This window comes from Hyperolius riggenbachi, chromosome 5 (assembly GCF_040937935.1).
Source record: "Hyperolius riggenbachi isolate aHypRig1 chromosome 5, aHypRig1.pri, whole genome shotgun sequence".
In the NCBI taxonomy this organism is placed as follows: Eukaryota; Metazoa; Chordata; class Amphibia; order Anura; family Hyperoliidae; genus Hyperolius; species Hyperolius riggenbachi.
Window position 1 is genome coordinate 49,789,885 of NC_090650.1, and position 19,086 is coordinate 49,808,970.

Genomic DNA, 19,086 nt, shown 5'->3' on the forward strand with positions numbered 1-19,086 from the left:
ATGTTTCTGATAGTTTTCTGTCTACACAAAGCTAAAGAATAATTCATAGAGGAATCAAATCATGAACACAGTGATCCGTGAGTCAATCCTGGGCTCAGCCATGGGAGATCAGAATCCCATAGGCTCTTCAGACACACAAGGGCTCAGATCTGAGGTGGCTCCTGTGACTCACTCACAAGATCCAGTCATACAATGGAATTTATTTTCATAGGGAAATGCAGTCATGCTTTGGCATCTTACATAATCCAAATATATATTTTTAAAGTTTACAGGAGGAGGCGGCAGAATTACAAGCTCATTAGACCGTCCAAATGAGTCCTTTAATCAAGGAAACAACATTCTTATTGGCCTATGTCAACCTAATTTGGGGAACCTATTAGCAGTTTCACCCTGTCAGCTCCATAACTCATGTTATATAGTGGCCACACAGTCAGATTTGGCTTAAAGAGAACTTTAAGTGACATGATGAGATAGACGTGTGTATGTACAGTGCCTAGCACACAAATAACTATGCTGTGTTCCTTTTTTCCCTTTCTCTGCCTGAAAGAGTTAAGGTGCGTACACACGCACTACTACAGAGAACGACGGGTCCGTCAGACCCTCCCGCTCAGCGGATCGTTTAGAAACAGCATTATCAGTCTGCAGACACACTGTACACACGCACTCCTGTCGGGAGAACGACCGCACAGCGGGAGGGCCTGACAGACCCGTCGCTCTCTGTAGTAGTGCGTGTGTACATACCTTTAATAATCAGCTATTCGTCTGATCTTTTTTCTCAAGTTGGAAACCAGTCTGACTATAGCATACCTCACAGATTTATTTATTTATTGTATTTATAAAGCGCCAACATATTTTGCAGCACTGGATAAGGAATTACAGTTAGTGAGAGCAGTGAATAGATTTAAAAAAAGAAGAAAAAAAAATAAGGTCAATAGTTCATATATTTTAGCACTCTGAGACACAGAGGAAGACTATTTCATTGCGCTGAGACAAAACAAATCTACTCTTTAACAGAACATAAAACTGTGGGATATCTAAAAGTCATTTTTAGGAGTCGGACGATCGATACAATTGTATATTTCACCAGTTTAATTTCACTTAATTTGTACTTTAAGGTTAAACAAAGTTTACAAAAACACAAAAAAGTAAAGGAGGAGGGCCGTCCATTTATCGGTGACATGGTGGACCTGCATGGACTTCATATGTTTCATTCAGACTTCATATGGTCTCCTCCTGTGTTTCCTTCAGCTACTCTGCTTTCACCCACCCTTCCCCCAAAATTAGCCCTAGTCTTTGGTAGGGACATTAAAGTGGATATGAGATAAACTTTTACTCATTGCATAATTGTTTTCCTTTCTTATAGTTTATAGGGCATTCCTCAAGCCAAATACTTTTGTTTTGTTTTCTAATTCCCTATAAACTAAACAAGCCTCGCACACAGCTTCTCCAGAGAGCCTTGGTACGGTCAGCCTTAGCAGCAAGGGCTTATGGGAGCTAAGTCTGGGCAGGAGGAGGAGGAGGTTACTAGCCAGAGATTTCAGAGGGGAGGAGGGACAAGGAGAGGGGAGTGGAGTTTGCACAGGCTGGAGATGCAGATCAGCTTGACTGTGTGTAATGTGACAAACAGAATATGGCTTCCCTCATTGTATCACAAGAATAAATGATCATAAACTTTTAAAGGTGTTTGCAGCTATATATGCTGTGTAAACTAACTGTCTAAACTTCAGAAAAGATATATAGACAAGTTACTTGTTAGTTAGTTTTTCATCTCAGATCCACTTTAAGCTATTGCCTATGGTAGAAATGTAATTGTGAGCTCCTTCGAGTGACTGTTAGGTGACCACACACTTATCGATTTTCCTGTTAGATGTTTTGATCACCATATGACCCCTCAGAATCAGTTCAACATACTGTACAATCAGGACAACCACTAACCAAGTACGGAAACATACAATTGATGTGCAGTTTAAATAAAATCACCAATACGGATTTTAGTATTTGAGCTCATTTGATAAATTGCAGAGAAACAGGAAAAAACAAGGGGAGGTCCCTGTCCTTGCAAGCTTACCATTTAGAGGATTATGACCAATATTACAATCTATTGTGATCGTTATTATGAGCTAAATTATGATCAATATTACAATCAATCATTTTACGACTGACTAAAAACCAACATTGCAAATTTGTCTCTCAAGCGATTTTAACCCTTAAATTTGATCGCTCACTCGTTTTAATAGTAAATGACTGTCAGTTAAAAAGCAAACCTTTGGGAATCAGCTTGCGCTCTGAATCTTGCTTCGGGGAATGAGGACTGGGCGGCTTCTGACCAAAGATTCCCGGGATGCCCAGAGACTGCTGGCGAGACGGTTTGGGTGACGCATCTTTGTTGTTGGCTGACCTGAGAGAAAGACACTGTGTTAAAGAGAGTTCCCTCTAAATACTACCAGGGCTTAATGCTGTCTCTGGTGTTCTAAACTTACTTTGAGGTGTTAAAGCCTTCAATCCTTTCAATAATGTGCTGTAATAGAAAAGAAAAATCAGTCTTAATTCTAGAGAAATGTTTTGCCATAAAACATTAAAGCACACCTGAACTGTGAGGGAAATGGAGGCTGGCATTTAATTCCTTTTAATCAATCCACATAAACTGGTTGCCCTGCTGATCCTCTGCTTCCAATACACTTTTAGCTAAAGACCCTGAACAAGCATATGCAGATCAGGTGTTTCTGCCTAAAGTCTAAAGTCTAGTACACACCATACAATTTTCTGTTCGATTTTTCTGTAAGATTTTCTGTAATTAGGGCCTATTTTCACTACACACAGATTGGATGCAGAATGGATGCAGAAAAACTGACTCCAATGAATGTCTATGGGCCTGTTTCCACTACACGCTTCCGGTTTCGGTGACGACGAAACCGGAAGTCGTCGCCGGCGGGCCCAGAAGCATCGGACCGGAGCTGCGAGGGCACCGATCGTCTGCAGGGGGCTGAGGGAAGCCCCAGGTGAGTTCATCTCATTTTTTTTTTTTTTTACTTTAGATTCACTTTAAGGTGGCCATACACTGGTCGATTTGCCATCAGATTCGACCAACAGGTAGATCCCTCCCTGATCAAATCTGATCAGAGAGGGATCGTATGGCTGCCTTTACTGCAAACAGATTGTGAATCGATTTCAGCATGAAACCGACCACAATCAGTGGTGGTGGGGGCGTTACACCCCCCCCCCCGCATACATTACCTGATCCGGCCGGCACATGTCCCCGCTGTCTCTTCTCCGCTGGGTTCCGGACCGGCAGGCATCACTTCTTTCTGTCCGGGGAAGTTTAAACAGTAGAGGGCGCTCTACTGTTTAAACTTCCTGCCGGGACAGGAAGTTCAGTGAAGGTGCAGCCCTGGAGCCCAGCGGAGAAGAGACAACGGTGGCCGGGAGGACTCGCGCCGGCCGGAGCAGGTAATGTATTATTGCCACTGTATTGCGTCGGTCGTCGGGCATTCGAACGCCGTTATCGACGCACTCCCGACATGCCGGCGATCAAGCAAAATCTTCCGCATGGACGGAAATAATTGATTTCTGACGGAAATGAATCGTTTGCGCAACGATTTCACAGCAGATTCGATCACAGTGATTGAATCTGCTGTATATCGGCGGGAAAATAGTTAGGTGTATGGGCCCCTTTAGATTATTTTCTGTAGAAACTGGTCATTATCTCTGGTGCATTGTCTTATGGTTATCTCCTGCTGAGCAGAACAATGCTTAATCGCTAGGCAGATAGATGGTTAGATAGATAATTTCCAACACTTTGGAAATTATCTATCTGGCAGGTAAATCTAACAGAAAATGTTACAGAAAACGGTCAGCCGCGCCCCCTCAGCCGAGAGAAACAGCGCTGAGCGTGGGGAGACGTGACTTGACAAGTCACGTCTCCCCACGCTCAGCGCGGTTTCTCTCGGCTGAGGGGGCGCGGCTGACTTGTCCCTCAATCAGTCATGTGGGCGGCCGTGCGGACATGCCCACATGACGTACAGCGCAGAGTGAAGGGAGCGAGGACGGGCTGGGGACAGGCCAGAGAACCTGCGCGGCCGCACTAGCGGCTAAGAACTGGGCAGATGCAGGATTTTTTTAAAGCGGCGTTTTTGATCGCAAATTGATAGGGCGACCCTGGGCAGGGTCGGGGCCTGAACTACAGCTTGGATAATGCTGACAGAGGGCCACACAGTGACAGGCCAGGCGCTGATAGTCTGCTAGGAGCACTGCAATGGCCATGAGGTAATTAACATTTTTTTGTGTTTTCGCCTCGTAAGTCCTTTAAGGTTTCCACTAACGATACAATCTTGATTGTACCATCTTACCACTTCTATGAATTATGAGTGACTACTAAAGTATCAATGCAAAGTATATTCACTCACCTTCACCTTCTTCTACAGAGATTTGGTAAGATTGCACAATTAAGATTGTATTATGAATGGGGGCCTTTAGATTTTGGCCCCTTGTGTGTTTACGTTTGACACCCCTGATGTAGGCGTTACCTCATCATCCACATTGGTGTTGTCTCGTATGGCTTTGATCCAATCCAGCATATCGTCTTTGTCTTCAGCCTGGAAGAGGTACTCGTGGTCAGCCGTTATAATGCGGAACGCGTGCTTCCTCTTGGTGTCGCTGTACGATATGTCCGCCATGCAGCCGCTCAGGTTGATGATGTGATCCTCCTCAGATTGAGAAGACCAATGGCCACTCTGATTCTTCTTGTCTTTGTGCAAATATAACAAGGAGTTCCTCAGGATGACGTACACCTGTTTCCAAGGCTTCATGATCCGCTAAACAGACACACAGCACTGTTAGCTCTGAACCGTTCACAAACCATATGCTGGCTCAACTAAATTCATATGTACAGAAGCTTAACTACTAAACGACCGCCTCACGCTAATTTGCATGGGAGCAGTGGCAGCCCCAGGACCGCCTAGCACCAATTGGCGTGCAGTCCTGGGGGCGTGTTTTGCTGTCATAGGCTAAAGCTTATGACAGCCGATCGCACTGGTTGGCTGGTGTGGAGAGGGATGGTGGGGATTAAAAAATAAGTAGGCATTTTTATTTAATAAAAAAAAAGTGTAAAAATAAACATCCCAGCAGGGATCACAGCCCACCGACAGAAATCTCTGTTGGTGGGCAGAAAAGGGGAGGGGGAATCACTTGTGTGTTGAGTTGTACGGCCCTGCAGCATGGCCTTAAAGCTGCAGTGGCCTTAATTGTAAAACATACTGTGGTGAAACCCCTCCCACAGTGTGATGACAAAGGTCCTTTTTGGATTGTGGGAAGTAACAACTTGGTGCAAACCGAGCGGTTTTAAAAGCGCTCCGCAAACCGCTTCCGCCTGTGAAAACGCTTGGCTAATGTATCTCAATGGGCTGGTGCACACCAGCGGTTTGAGGTCTTTAGCAAACCACAAATGTGGCTCCTGCAGCACTTTTGCGGTTTGCAGAAGCGTTTCTGCCTCAATGTAAAGTATAGGAAAAGGTCAAACAGCTCTGAAAAACCCTAGATCAGAGCGGTTTTCCAGACGTTTTTGTTACAGTAGCTGTTCAGTAACAGCTTTTACTGTAACAGTATTTGTAATCTGCTACACAAAAACGCTCCCAAAAACGCTAGGCATGTTTAGAAAACCTCTCTATACATGCCTAGAATTGCTCTGAAATCTGCTTCAAAAACCTCCAGCGTTTTGAGGATCTGCTAGAGGTTTTGGTGTGCACTGGGCCCATCTCCTTCTGTGCATATGAATATCTGTAAGAAGCACTACTTTTTAGCCTATCACATTGTTAGGGGGTGTGGTTATACACAATGGCAGCTGACGCTGCAGACTGATTGTGATTCAAACAATATAAACAAATTACATGGCGAATCTCCATCATTTCTTGATCTCGCTTCTATTTTTTAAACTTCTCACTTTGCAATGTTTTGATTTATTTTTTTCCCCCTTTTCGCTACAGTTCCTCTTTCTTTTTTAAAGAGACTTTTTATTGGATTTTATACATGTAAACAGTAGATACAAACAATATCCCCAAACCTCCCCCACCCCTAGAAAGCCCCACCCTTGTAGAACCCATATACATGATAAGATGACATGAACCTAAAAGATATAAACAAGCAGTTGTGCAGGTAATACCCAAGAAGAGATTAGCCCCAATAATTGTTTAGTAAGGAATGCCAGCTAATAGACACAAGGCAGTTCACTATACAGTATAGACCTTACAAGTAAATATCTGATACACTAACGTTAATATCCAGATTTGGTATTACTGTGTCGTTAGCTTCCACCACACACTATCAAAATTCCCAATTTGCCCCCTGACCTGAAATGTCAAGTTGTACACTGGAAGACTAAGGATGACCAGTTTTTTTTTGTTTTTTTAAGATCAGCGAGCGAAAGGAACTTTAGATTGTTTCCATTTAGGCATAATACATTTTGTAGCATAGAAAAATACAATGCGCAGGAACTTTTTCTTATGTTTGCTAAATGTAACATTGTCTATAATGCCAAGCAGCATGGCCTTAAAGCCAATGGGTACCGCTATAAAAAAAAAAAAAAAAAGTCAGATACTCACCTAAGGAGAGGGAAGGCTCGGTCCTAATGAGCCTTCCCTCTCCTCTCCCGGTGCTGCGCTGGCTCCCCCGTTCGCGTCCGCTGCCGCAGGGACTTCGGAGGTCTTCGGGAGCACTCGGGCTTCCGAAGACGGGCCTCTCCATACTACGTACGCGCGAGCGCGTCATAGAGGGCGCTCGCGCATGTGTAGTATGGAGCGGCCCCGTCCTCGGGAGCCCGAGTGCTCCCGAAGGCTTCCGAAAGCTCCCTTCGGCATGCGGAAGTGGCAGTGTTTGACCGAACTGGTCGAATACTGCCACAGGGGATCTTGCGCGGGACCGGACACCGGGAGAGGAGAGGGAAGGCTCATTAGGACCGAGCCTTCCCTCTCCTTAGGTGAGTATCTGACTTTTTCTTTTTTGAGACGGTAAACATTCACTTTAAAGAGGAACTCCAGTGAAAATAATGAAGTAAAAAAAAGTGCTTCATTTTTTACCATAATTATGTATAAATGATTTAGTCAGTGTTTGCTCATTGTAAAATCTTTCCTCTCCCCGATTTAAATTCTGACATTTATTACATGGTGACATTTTTACTGTGGGCAGGTTATGTAGCTGCTGCAAGCTGTTTTGGCTGTTAGAGACAGCTGTAAACAGCTATTTCCTGTCTGTGAACCTTGTTACATTGTAACAAACTGCCAAAAGTACCGCGGTCCCAGAGCATCTTGTGGGAGGGGTTTCAGCACAACACAAAATCAGTCATACAGCGCCCCCTGATGGTCTGTTTAAGAAAAGCATTATATTTCTTGTGTAAAAGGGGGTATCAGCTACTGATTGGGATAAAGTTCAATTCTAGGTTGGAGTTTCTCTTTAAAGGAGGTCTCCACTGGACAACCTAGGACCTTTGTCAAGAGAGTAGCTATTGAGCTCCAGAACGTCTGGATATCAACACACTCCCAGATACAATCAGCGTCCGGATAACAGCACTTGAAGCACGCCGAGCTGATATTAGGGCCCATTTTGGCTAACCTGATTGGAGTATAGTATGCCTGATGAAACCATTTAAGTTGGATTAATTTATCCTGCGCGCTGATAATAGAAGACATATAATACATTTCAAATTCCCCCCAGTCAGCTTCCGTGAAGGTGTATGTGTCTGTCTGCCATTTAAGTTTAAATACCTCTGGAAGCCACATTTGGTGGACAAAATAGAGCAATATCTGGAGATCTGTACAGTTCCTCTTTTAGACTGTTTGAGCTGGACATCTTTTCTAGACATTTCCTCACTAGCACAAGTGACTTTTTCAGTCCGAATGAGATGAAGGAATACATAGACTTGTATATTTTTTATTAAGGATTATTTAGTATAAATTACAAATCCCAGGCAGCCAAGAGTCTAGTGCCTTACCTTTGCCTTGTCAGTGATGATCTGTCGGAAGAAGAGGTAGCCCTCTCGGTTTGAGTCACTAAACACATCAGAAGAGGAGCCTTTCCTGGACTCTGAGTCCTCAGATGATTGCGCGCTTCCCGGGGCCTGAAGCAACACACAGAGAAATCGGATCAGATGGGGAATATCAGGGGAGCTCAAATACTTGTGCTTCTTAAGAAGTCTGACTCGGCTTGCTGCCGTCAGTAATCTAAAGAGAGTGATGTGAATTCCTAGGAAGAATTAAAACCATGACTTCAGTAGAAGGGAGTCAATCTGCCCCCAGCCATGCACAGGCAGGTTACGCACCTGTTGGATGGATGCCAGCAACTAACATACTAACAAAATAAGAGCAGCAGTACGTTCAGAATTTATGCTGCTTTGAGCCTCAGCGATTGAACCACATTTTTAATGAGGCAATTATTTAGAAAATGTGCAGCACTTGTGTTTGGCAAGTTAAATATAGTTAGGCAGGGAACACACTTGACTGTTTTCGTGCACGGTTTCCGCACAGAAAAACTGAGAACTCATGCAAATCAATGCTCTAGTCACTCTTAATATGTTTTTATCGCAGGAAAAAAAACTGACATTCTGCATGATGACTGCACATTTTGTCAGTTTTCTCTATCCATTACATCAGCTGCTGTGAAAAACCGCACACGTTTTCCTGCATGGAAACACTTGGTGTGCAGAAAAAGTACGCAAAAAACGCGTGCAGAAAACTGAAAGACAAGTTTGTCCTCTGCCTAAAGCTGGCCACTAATGGACCAATTTCTAGCAAAAAATCGTTCGAGCAATCAAATTCTGATCGGCCGAAAAATCGTTAACTACACCATCAACTAACCAATCTTTGCTTCCTATCAATCACAACCAACAAGAAAATCCAAATTTTGGTTTGACAAAATTCCAATCGGACGACTATTTTTATAATCGTTTGTAATCGATTGTGCCCATCAACTGAGATTATTTACAACCAAACTGATCAGAATTTCTGATCGCTCGAACGATTTTTCACTAGAAATTGGACCATTAGTGGCCACCTTAAGCGAGATTAACACGAAGCACCGTCGTTAAATCCTGGGAAGTTTTAGACTTTCGACAGAGGCCTTTAAATGACAACTGAAGCAAGAGGGATATGGAGGCTGCCATATGTATTTCTTTATTTCCTTTTAAGCAATACCAGATGTCTGGCAGTCCTGTTCATCCTCTGCCTCAAATACGTTTAGCTACAGACCCTGAAGAAGCATGCAGAAGAGGGGTTTCTGACTGAAGTCTGACTACATTAGCTGCATGCTTGTTTCAGGTGTTTGATTCAGACTTTACTACAGCCAAAGAGATCAGAACGCTGTTAGGCAACTGGTATTGTTTAAAGGAAATAAATATGGAAGCCTCCATATACTACTCTCTTCAGTTGTCCTTTAAAAAAAACATGGAAAGAGAAAAACTTGAAGGCTGCGATTGTTGACTTCCTCGTTTAGAAAAATGTAACCTGATTGGCAGTTATGGTGATGTTCTATATGTAATACATTTGAAGTCAAAGACCTAAAACAAGGATGGAAATTAGCTGCTCTGGGCCCACTGGATGCATACTTGTATCAAGTGTTTCCTCCACTGGCCACACAGGTTCCAGGTGTGATCCTCACAAGCTGGTTCCAGGTTTGGCATTACAGGCTGCATAGTTTTTTTTTTGTTTTTGTTTTTTTTTTTAACCAGTGACTGGTTGCATTTGTGTTCTAGGTGCGACACTGCTGGCCGCATGCAAGTTCCAAGTGTGACAACACTGGCTGCACTGTTCTAGGTGCGACACTGCTGGCCGCATGCAAGTTCCAAGTGTGACAACACTGGCTGCACTGTTCTAGGTGCGACACTGCTGGCCGCATGCAAGTTCCAAGTGTGACAACACTGGCTGCACTGTTCTAGGTGCGACACTGCTGGCCGCATGCAAGTTCCAAGTGTGACAACACTGGCTGCACTGTTCTAGGTGCGACACTGCTGGCCGCATGCAAGTTCCAAGTGTGACAACACTGGCTACACGGTTCTAGGTGCAATTCCACTGGCTGCATGCATTTTGTAGGTGTGACCCCACTGGCTGCATGCATTTTGTAGGTGTGACCCCACTGGCTGCATGCATTTTGTAGGTGTGGCTCCACTGGCTGCAATTGTTCAAGGTGTGACCCAATAGTTGGCTCCAGGTGCAACACTCCCACTGCTTGCATAGTTGTTCCTTGTGGCACACCCTCTCAGCCATTGTAGAAAAAGAGTAAAGAGAAAACAAAGGGACTCGTTGTGAGAGGTGAGTAAAGCGTTTTATACCAAACAGGGAACATGTTTCATCTTGCCTGTAAAATGGACTTAAAAAATGCTCCAGAAATGAACGCAATATCTATAGTGGTTAAGGAGCCACCCCACCCCCTTCATAAAACTTCAGCCATCGGACACTATTCTTTGGAGAAACAGGAAGATGGGCATGTCATACCCTGCTGCCAATCACTTGATCAGTTCAGGAGTGCTAAGAATTTAGCCAATGCAGGGGCTCTATACAGCTGAGTTTTCCCTCAAGAAGCTTGGGAAAGCAGTTTAAACTCACTGCCAACTTGCTTGCTGGTTGTAAATTGAAATGGAGAGATGTTTTATAACGTTAAATCAGAAACAGACTTGTGCGGCAATGCTCTATTTTTATGGTAATTTCATAAGAAAAGTGGAATTTCTTGTTAAAAAAGCTTTAGGACTAGGCTATCTATAGCAACATTTACCCTATCAACAGCCCTCAAAAACAGACGACACCACAGACCCTCACTTCACAAAGAATGTAAGCAAACTATAGTTATAACAACACTTTACATTATACATCAGCTAAGAATAGCTCCAAAGTCAAATTATAGGAACACTTTTTTCAAACTAACAGTTTCAAACAGGGCTGTGGAATTGGTACACATATCCTTCGACTCCAACCATTGAATATACTAATGTATTTTTCCACATTGAGCTGAAGAATATAACATACAAATTATGTTACCACTGCCAAAGCATAGCTATTTTAATCTTGTATGAAGAACTAAAAGGTTCCAGTATGATATTTGAACAAAGCCCTTAAATATCGTAATTTGGATGTAATTAACAACAGTCTGCAACCTTTCCTTGTTATACCCAAGGCAGTGTTGTTTTTGCCTGTGTTATTCTAGGTGTGACAAAAAGTTCTAAACACCACCCCTCTCAAAAAGGACATTTGGGACATCTCTCTCATGCTATCAACCCTCATTGAAGTCAAAGGTGGAGGTGGTTCAGTGGCCAGGCATGTGGTTTGGAGAGAGGGCCACCTGGACTACCTCAGGGTCTGTGAAACGAGTCAGGCAAACACACTGCAGGAAATTTGGGCGCACCAGGTACCGCCATAGCATATAATATGAATCACTCATTCAGTAATTTGGGTGCTGTCAAAAGACGGAGCCCAAATCAGTGTTGTGGACTACTAAAAAAACAACAAAATTTGGCTGCCAACAATAGCTGGTAGCCAAATTATGTCTTACACCTGAGTCCATGGTGGCCTAGAGGGGGAATCGTAATTAACACCGCCGGGACTTTGGCAGGAGCTGGGGTGAGCAGTTTGTCGGCTTTTCCCAGCGCCTTAATTACATGTACACCTGTGAAGTCATGTTAGTCACATGACCACTGCTATTTACCAAAATCTGTGTGTAGTACATGAAGGGATTTGATCAGACAGATCCCTCTCATAATAATCGGAGAGGGATTTATCTGATGGCCACATCGACCAGTCTATGGCTACTTCTTAACAGGCAAGAAAACTGGAATTTTCCAACAGAAATAAAGATGGCGGTCGCCATATTCGCCTAGGTTCACAAATCTATTCAACAACTCATTGATGCAAAGCTTTAGATCGCTAAAATAACTGGCAGAAGCAAAGCACAGATCACTCACAAAGCTTCTATATCTCAATATCAGTAGCAAGAAACTATTACAAATTTCCAGCTGTGGAGAATGACAATTTGATTTTCACACGCCATGACTGATCCTCATTGCACAAGGCAGCGTTTACAGAAACCCAGACATCATCAGGAAGAACCGCATGGGCTACCGCAAGCAGCAAAGAGATAAACGTTTCAACACCAGTGCACCACAGGCAGCTGAAGACTTGTAGACAAGTTCAACAACCCTCGTCGTGTCTACGTGAGGATGGAAGCACAAGCACAACACACGTTGGGAAACATCATGAGTCATGTTCAGATGTTTAAAATAATAAAAACCCACCTTAAGGACCTGCAAGTTGGTCAGGTGTTTCAAATTTCGCCTGAAAGAAGGAAGAAGAAAGTAAATAAAGAGTGAGAAAAGAATGGAGGGTGCGATGATGTGGAAGTGAGCAGTTAGAAGTAATCTTACACTTTCTCTTCCTCTTTGAAGTCATCCAGGCCCTGGTCACATGACTTAGACCTCTCTGTCCTGGAGCCGGGATGCACTTCTAGAGCGCTGGGCCTCAACGTTTCTGAAAGAAAATATGTAGATTACTGTCAGTGCTGCTTATTTAACATGTGGTGCGCGATTCAAACAAGGACGCCAAGCAAGTCAGTGGAGTACTCCAGAGCCCCATAAAAAGAACTACCGTATTTTTCGGACTATAAGACACTCCTGACCATAAGACACACCTAAGTTTAGAGGACAAACACTGGGGAAAAAAAAATATATACCAAACCTGGTGCATTCATGGTGAAGGGGCATTGTGTGGATTATGCCCCTTTGTACCTCATGCCCTCTTGTACCTTTTGTCTCTCCCTGTGTGCTCCTCTGTCCACCCTGTGTCCACCTCTATGATCTTTTGTGCCCCCGTGTCCTCCTCTGTATGGGTACAGTACAGGGAGTCCGACATTGGGGCGGGTTAGAGGTTCATATTGGCAGGCATTCACAAGTCAGAAACTCCTTGCATTTGGACTATAAGACGCAGTGACTTGTTTTCCTAACTTTTGGGGGAGAAAAAGTGAGTCTTATAGTCCCAAAAATACAGTAATTTACAGCTTTTCCCCAATTCATCCATTGCTGACAGTAGGATAGCCTCTTACAAAGCTGAGAATTATTAATGGTTAGCTGCTGCAAGCAGGTGGAGATGAGATCATGTGACCTTTAGAACTGCAGCATCTCAAGGTAGCTTCACTTCTGCTTAAATATCACAAGTAACTTTAGGTAGGACCGCCCCCTCTGGAAACATCACAAAGTACTAACGGCTGCCGGGCATGCAGCTCCATGGGTGGTAATGATAGACATGAGGTGAGGCAGTCTAGCGATGGCTGCAATTTTTTAGTAGCGGTAAACTTACAATGAATATTTATGGGGTTTTGAGAAGCTCAGGCAATTTGCACAGAGCTAACATGCACATGTAGGAACATAATCTCTGGTGTGCATGCATTGTGTTCTGCGATACCTACACTTTGTGCAGCACATTTTGGGTGCGGGGTGATAACCACGTAGCCCTGATATCTACCCTCACAGCCTAAACCTAACGTTCCCTCTGCCCACCACAAGAGATGGTCAATAAGATGCTTATCGTTTTAAATTGATGCATAATTTATGCAAATGTATGTAGATTGAATTTGAGCAGTCAGCAACTGCATCTGACTGGTCAAATGCCAAGCTGCATAAACAAACATAAAAAATGACAAGCTGTATATTACAAGCAGTGGATACATAAATACTTCTATCTCTCCCTGTTCCTTCTTTGCTAGGACAAGTATAATAGTCAAAACCAAGCAGCTACCACAGGAGGTTCTTTGTCTATATGGCGCTCATGTTTCTAGTGTGTTCATATGAGCCAAATCACCTGACGACCCTGTATGTCTTACCATTGTCATGAGAGAGATGGCGGCACAGCGGTGGTACTGTGGAGGTGGGGCTGGGAGGAAGCGTGTTTATGGTGGGCGGAGGCTGTACAGATATGTTGATGACGGCTGAGGCAGAAATGTTGGCAATCTCATGGTCAATGCTGGGGCTGGTAGGCTCATCTGAAAGAAGGAAAAGGCAATGTAATTATACAACCCAGAAGACCATCAGCCGGTCCTTTGCAGTACAACGTTAAGCTTAATATCTATAATTCCTGTTTAGAAGAGTGTTTATAGTTACCCTACTTATGAATCAAGAGACCAGATGATGACACAAACATGTATCTTTCATGTGTGACAGGTAGTGATCTCCCAGCTTATGACTCATATTTGGCATGGTCCAATCAGAAACCAAGTGGTCATAGTTCACTTCCTGGCATGGCATCCGTCTTCTTGGTTAGAAACCAGAGTGTGCCAACCACCAAAAGTAACATTTCAAGGGAAACTTCACCCCAAACTTGTTTTAAACTTTGGACAGGGTGAGGAGAGGTGTACTCATTACCGGTCTCACGGACCTTTGTCAATTAGTGAAGAAAAGTAAAGCTAATGTCAGTAAAACCGATATTAAACATATCTTCAACGAGACAGAATCAGAACTTTTTCTCCAGATTTCCTGTGGTTGTCCAGGTTAAAAAGGTACAGATAATCAAGGTTGGGATTCATCTTTAAAGAGGAACTTCAACCCAGGATTGATCTTCATTCCAATTAGTAGCAGATACCCCCTCCCACATTGTGACATCAGGGCCATGGCCCAAACAGTTTCCTATCTGTGAACCTTGTTGCATTGTGGAAATATCGGCTGTTCCTAACTACCTAACAAGCAGTGCAAATTTTAACTTCTCACTCAGTAAGGTCTTGATTTATCCCCCCCACCCCTACTATCTTTTAGTAAAGTGTAATACACGCACAATGTTTCAGGGTACATCTGCCCTTTATCAAGCATCATCGTACCTTTATAACTGAGAAAAGAAGGTAAAGTGAAGGTGTCCAACAAATAACACAAACTGTAATAAACTAAAAGTAACTTGGTAAATTCTATAAAACATTCTCCATTTTACTGAAAGTATTTCTATCTGTAATACCTGTATTGCCAATGGAGAGATTTCTTCACTCTCTGTCGTGTCACTTGTAAGGCCCGAGCCACACTGGAACTAAAAAAGCGGCCCCTTAGCGGATCCTAAGGCCTCGTTCACATCATCACATGCAGATGGTGTGCGATTGGAACACAACGCGTACGTTTGCCCGCCATCTGCGTTTTCATTAGTTGCGTGGCTGATCCCATACACTGTAGTGAATGGGTCAGCCGCGCGGTTTGCCAAAAAATGTGTTCAGCATGCATTCGCGCACTGCACTGGTATGCAACGCATGCAATTTGAACATCAGACTGTGCAGTCTATGCACTCCTGGGGCTTGATTCACAAAGCGGCGCTAAGTGCTAGCGGCACTATGTGTTAGCGCCGCTGTAGAAAAGCCTCTTCATGCCCCATAAGTAGCTCTGCGCGCACTAACGGCCGCGCAGAGCTACTTCGCGCACAGCCCCGCTCAGTACATGCGCAGCACGACTGGCCGGTATTAGTGTGTGGTGCGACAATAACGCCGCACCCGGTGCCCTGTAAACAAAAATGGTGCATCGATGCGCTGCTTCAGCGGGCACCCGATGCGCCATTTTCGGCTCACCAGGCGCGACGTGTAAGGGGCAGCGGGTGCGACGTTATCGTTGCACCGTGCACTAATACCGGACAGCCGTGCTGCGCGCGCACTAAGCGGGGCTGACAGTGATGTGTGGGCGCAAACTACTTAGTGCCGTGGTTGCGCCCACTAAGTGATAGGGCTCACTAACCGGCGATAGCCCCTGATGTTCGTGCGTGTCTGCCTCCTACACACATTGTCAAAATACAGGCGGCAACGAGTGTAATGTGAATGAACAGAACGGATGCTAATGGATCCAATGTTAACCTATGGATCCAATCACATTGGTCCGTTCGAATGCAATCCGCATTAAAAGAATGGAGCTGCGGTGATAGAAAAAGTATGCCTTTAAAAAGTTTTTACACGGATTTGTTTTCCATCCGTGCCAGCGTGGCCCAAGCCTTACAGGAGGTAATGCAGCGGCGTAACTAAAATTCAAGGAGCCCCCCAGCAAACAGTCGACGGGGTCCCCCCAATGTTCGTACCCCTTCCCTTGTCTCCTTTTTGCCCTTCACAGCCTAGGGGACCATCTCACAAGGGTCATAAACCAAGTGTGGTCATCATAGCCTTCACACCCAGAACAAATGTAGCCACAAAAAAACCCTGATCTGCAGTATAGTCCCCAGTATCGGTTAGTAATCGGGGCCCCCCCTACAATCACAGGTGTTGCTCCTCTCTAGATATGCCCTTGATGAAAAGAGAATGACACAGGCAGCAAGACAGCAGTAAAGGTTTTCAGGGTTAGGAACACAAACTGTGCTTGGAATAGAACTGAGGATTAAAAATGTAGCTATCTATCTACTACAGATCGCTTTCATATTTACCAAGTTAAGAATAGTTTTAAATAAGTCTATATTTAAGAACTAAACCTAATAAATCAAATAAAAGCAATCACAGTACTTTCCCTTTAAAGAAACAGAACTTCCAAAATTGCTTAGGAAAATGGAGATGGCGTCTCCCGTGAAAATATTTTACCTACAGTTGATTAATATACATGTATATATTATTTTACCCTCATCTTCTGAGCTCTGCAGCAGTACTGTATACACAGGAGCTTCATGTTCCCACCAAGTGTAAAGTACATAATACAGAGCTATATGGCACACCCAGTAAGAGGTACATAGACACGGCTTGGCAACATACAGCATTATCAGGATATGGAGGAAGAGATTGCCTGGCCTATGAGAGCTTATCATTCAAATGATGCAGCCTAAGCCAATAAGCTGAATACCAACCATTTACCTTGCCAGGACTGGGCAACCTGTCTTGAGATATGGCACTAGCATAGCAAAGCAAGCTCTCCTGGCCTCACTGTATCTGTGGACACGCCTCGACATAAGCTGAATGACTTGTCAGCCTGGCTAAAGGTGGCACAGCAAACTGTCTGGCTTGAGGCAGATTGCCTGAACTGTATCAGAAAAAAAATTATGACTGGCATTATTACGGTGAGGGCAGCAACCCAAAGGTGGTAAGACCACCCCCCCTTGCCATGTCCTCTCCCATAGAGAGAAGCAAGTGTTGTACGCTACTGCTTGCTTCACTGGCTCTCAGTTCCTTTCATCTACAAAGTGCCTCTGTGATGTAACTGGAGTGCTGGCCAAAGATTGGTGTGTGCATTGATTGATGGGTAGGGTATTTTGATCGGATATAAGCTGAAAAGTAAGGAACACCGGGAAAGAGAAACTGCAATGTGCACAGGGACAAATAACTAGAGTTGAGACACCCTTCCACTTACAGATCCCTGGGGGGCACCGGAGAGGCAGTACGTACTGGCTTACTGAGCAGGAAGAGACGAGATTCCCACTTAGGTCGCCTGTGTCAGAGGCGGAGCCCTTCAAGCAGACCGGAACTGAGAATGTCCTCTCTGCTGCAAAAGATATGCAACAGCACGATAACTTTAACAGAAAAACATTTCAACGTTACAGATGATAAAAATCCTTCAACAAATCTGCAGGGTCTACTTCCTTCTTTCATGGAAGCAGTTATATTGTTAACATCCTGCGTTTACAAATTAGCTGCTCTGCCATGGCAGCCAGCTGAAGCTAAGAGATCAAATTACAACTTCTGATTAGTCACAGACGAGGGGGAATTAGACAGGGTTAACTCTCTAAATACATACAGGGTGCATTTATCCATGTTTTCCTTCTGTCCTGTGCAAAAGTTCAGGTCCACTAATCAGTACACTATTCAGCCGATATCTGAACGATTCGCTGTTCATTTCGGGTGATTTTTGCCCCTCGTGTGTACGAGGCTTTACATGTGAAAGTACCCACTTTGGGAAGGATTTTATAACTGCAGGCCAAGTCAGCAGCATCACTTATGATCGGCCGTGACATCCAGCCAAGAGCACCTTGGTAAATCAGGCTCACAGAACTGCAAATTTGCAATACATAAATGAATAAATAGAAGGAGTAAATATAGACAGACATACCAAAGCCGTCTTCTATTAACAGCTCATAAAAGTCCTGACAGTCCAGACAAGTCCAGCAAATGCCAGTCTCCACAGCCAGCAGGGCCATGCTGCATGTTTCACCTCAGATCTCTCCCCCTCAGCACAAGGACATCTGTCCACCGGCACAGGAAAGCTATCCAGCACTGGGAGAGACAGGTGTTGCTTCAGCAGAGCCCCGAGTGTCAGCGCCAGCCATTCCTGACAGACCTCTAAGCTGAGTGCAGAGAGCCGGCTCCTCAGTGCATCCGAGGTGACTTCATCTCTGCGTGTGCAGCTTCACATCCAGGCCTGGGAGCCGTAACAAGCAAGCGTTTGTTCCAGGCCGTGCTGGAGAGGCATTGTGTGTCTCTAACGGGTCACAAGTTGCTCTGTGGAGAACTGCACAATAATGCTGGTCTAGACAATGAGGAACACCAAGCAGCGCCGCTTGGTACAAGACACTAAATAAGGAAATTCATTAAAATTATGCACAGTTTTCTGCATCAAAGGATAGGTCACCAAAACCACAAGTTACCGCAGCTAAACTGAGTCACGCCCATCCAGTGGCTTTTTGATGAAAATATGTTCCTAGATCATTTCTTATAAACTCATTAGCAGCTTCAAAGGAATTATCTCATTTGAGAGATGTGCATTTCTTTTGACCTCAGCCAACTTGTCGTGCTTTAAATTCTTGAAACGCTTTGATGTCTCTCTGGTAGCAGAGGATATAGAAACAAAGCAGAAGTTCTCCGTTATTGTCTCACACTGCCCCCTAGTGACAAGTGGTCATAAATACACATTGCAGCAGTACTAATTAGTAGCCAGGAAGTGTAATATAGGAAAATAAGAAATAAAAAGCTGGTAAACACCTTAACTCAAAGGTAAACAGGTTGCATGCCGTCATGTGGCCAGCGCTCCAATAAGACTCCCTTCTCTTTGGAGCACAGGAGGAACCTTCATGGGGGTCGGCATTACTTATCTGCTACTCACCAGCCTTTCAACCATGACACAGGTGGGGGTGCGCTTGAACAGTCACTCAACCCTCAGGAGGGACATTACTGACTGGTGGAGGAGGAGTTTGCTTAGAA

The 19,086-nt window shown here is 44.3% G+C and overlaps 1 protein-coding gene across 4 annotated transcripts in view; it reads right to left on the reverse strand.

Moving 5' to 3' along the window:
* Nucleotides 1-19,086, reverse strand: part of ARHGAP21 (Rho GTPase activating protein 21) — a 243,186-nt gene that overhangs the window by 29,167 nt on the left and 194,933 nt on the right. For all 4 annotated transcript variants that reach the window (XM_068235615.1, XM_068235616.1, XM_068235614.1 and 1 more), the window contains 7 exons: nt 13,843-14,001; nt 12,392-12,494; nt 12,263-12,302; nt 7,979-8,104; nt 4,524-4,811; nt 2,481-2,518; nt 2,265-2,398 (listed from right to left, as the gene is read on the reverse strand). In XM_068235615.1, coding sequence (XP_068091716.1) covers nt 2,265-2,398; nt 2,481-2,518; nt 4,524-4,811; nt 7,979-8,104; nt 12,263-12,302; nt 12,392-12,494; nt 13,843-14,001 — 888 coding nt within the window. The remainder of the gene's footprint in view (nt 1-2,264; nt 2,399-2,480; nt 2,519-4,523; nt 4,812-7,978; nt 8,105-12,262; nt 12,303-12,391; nt 12,495-13,842; nt 14,002-19,086) is intronic.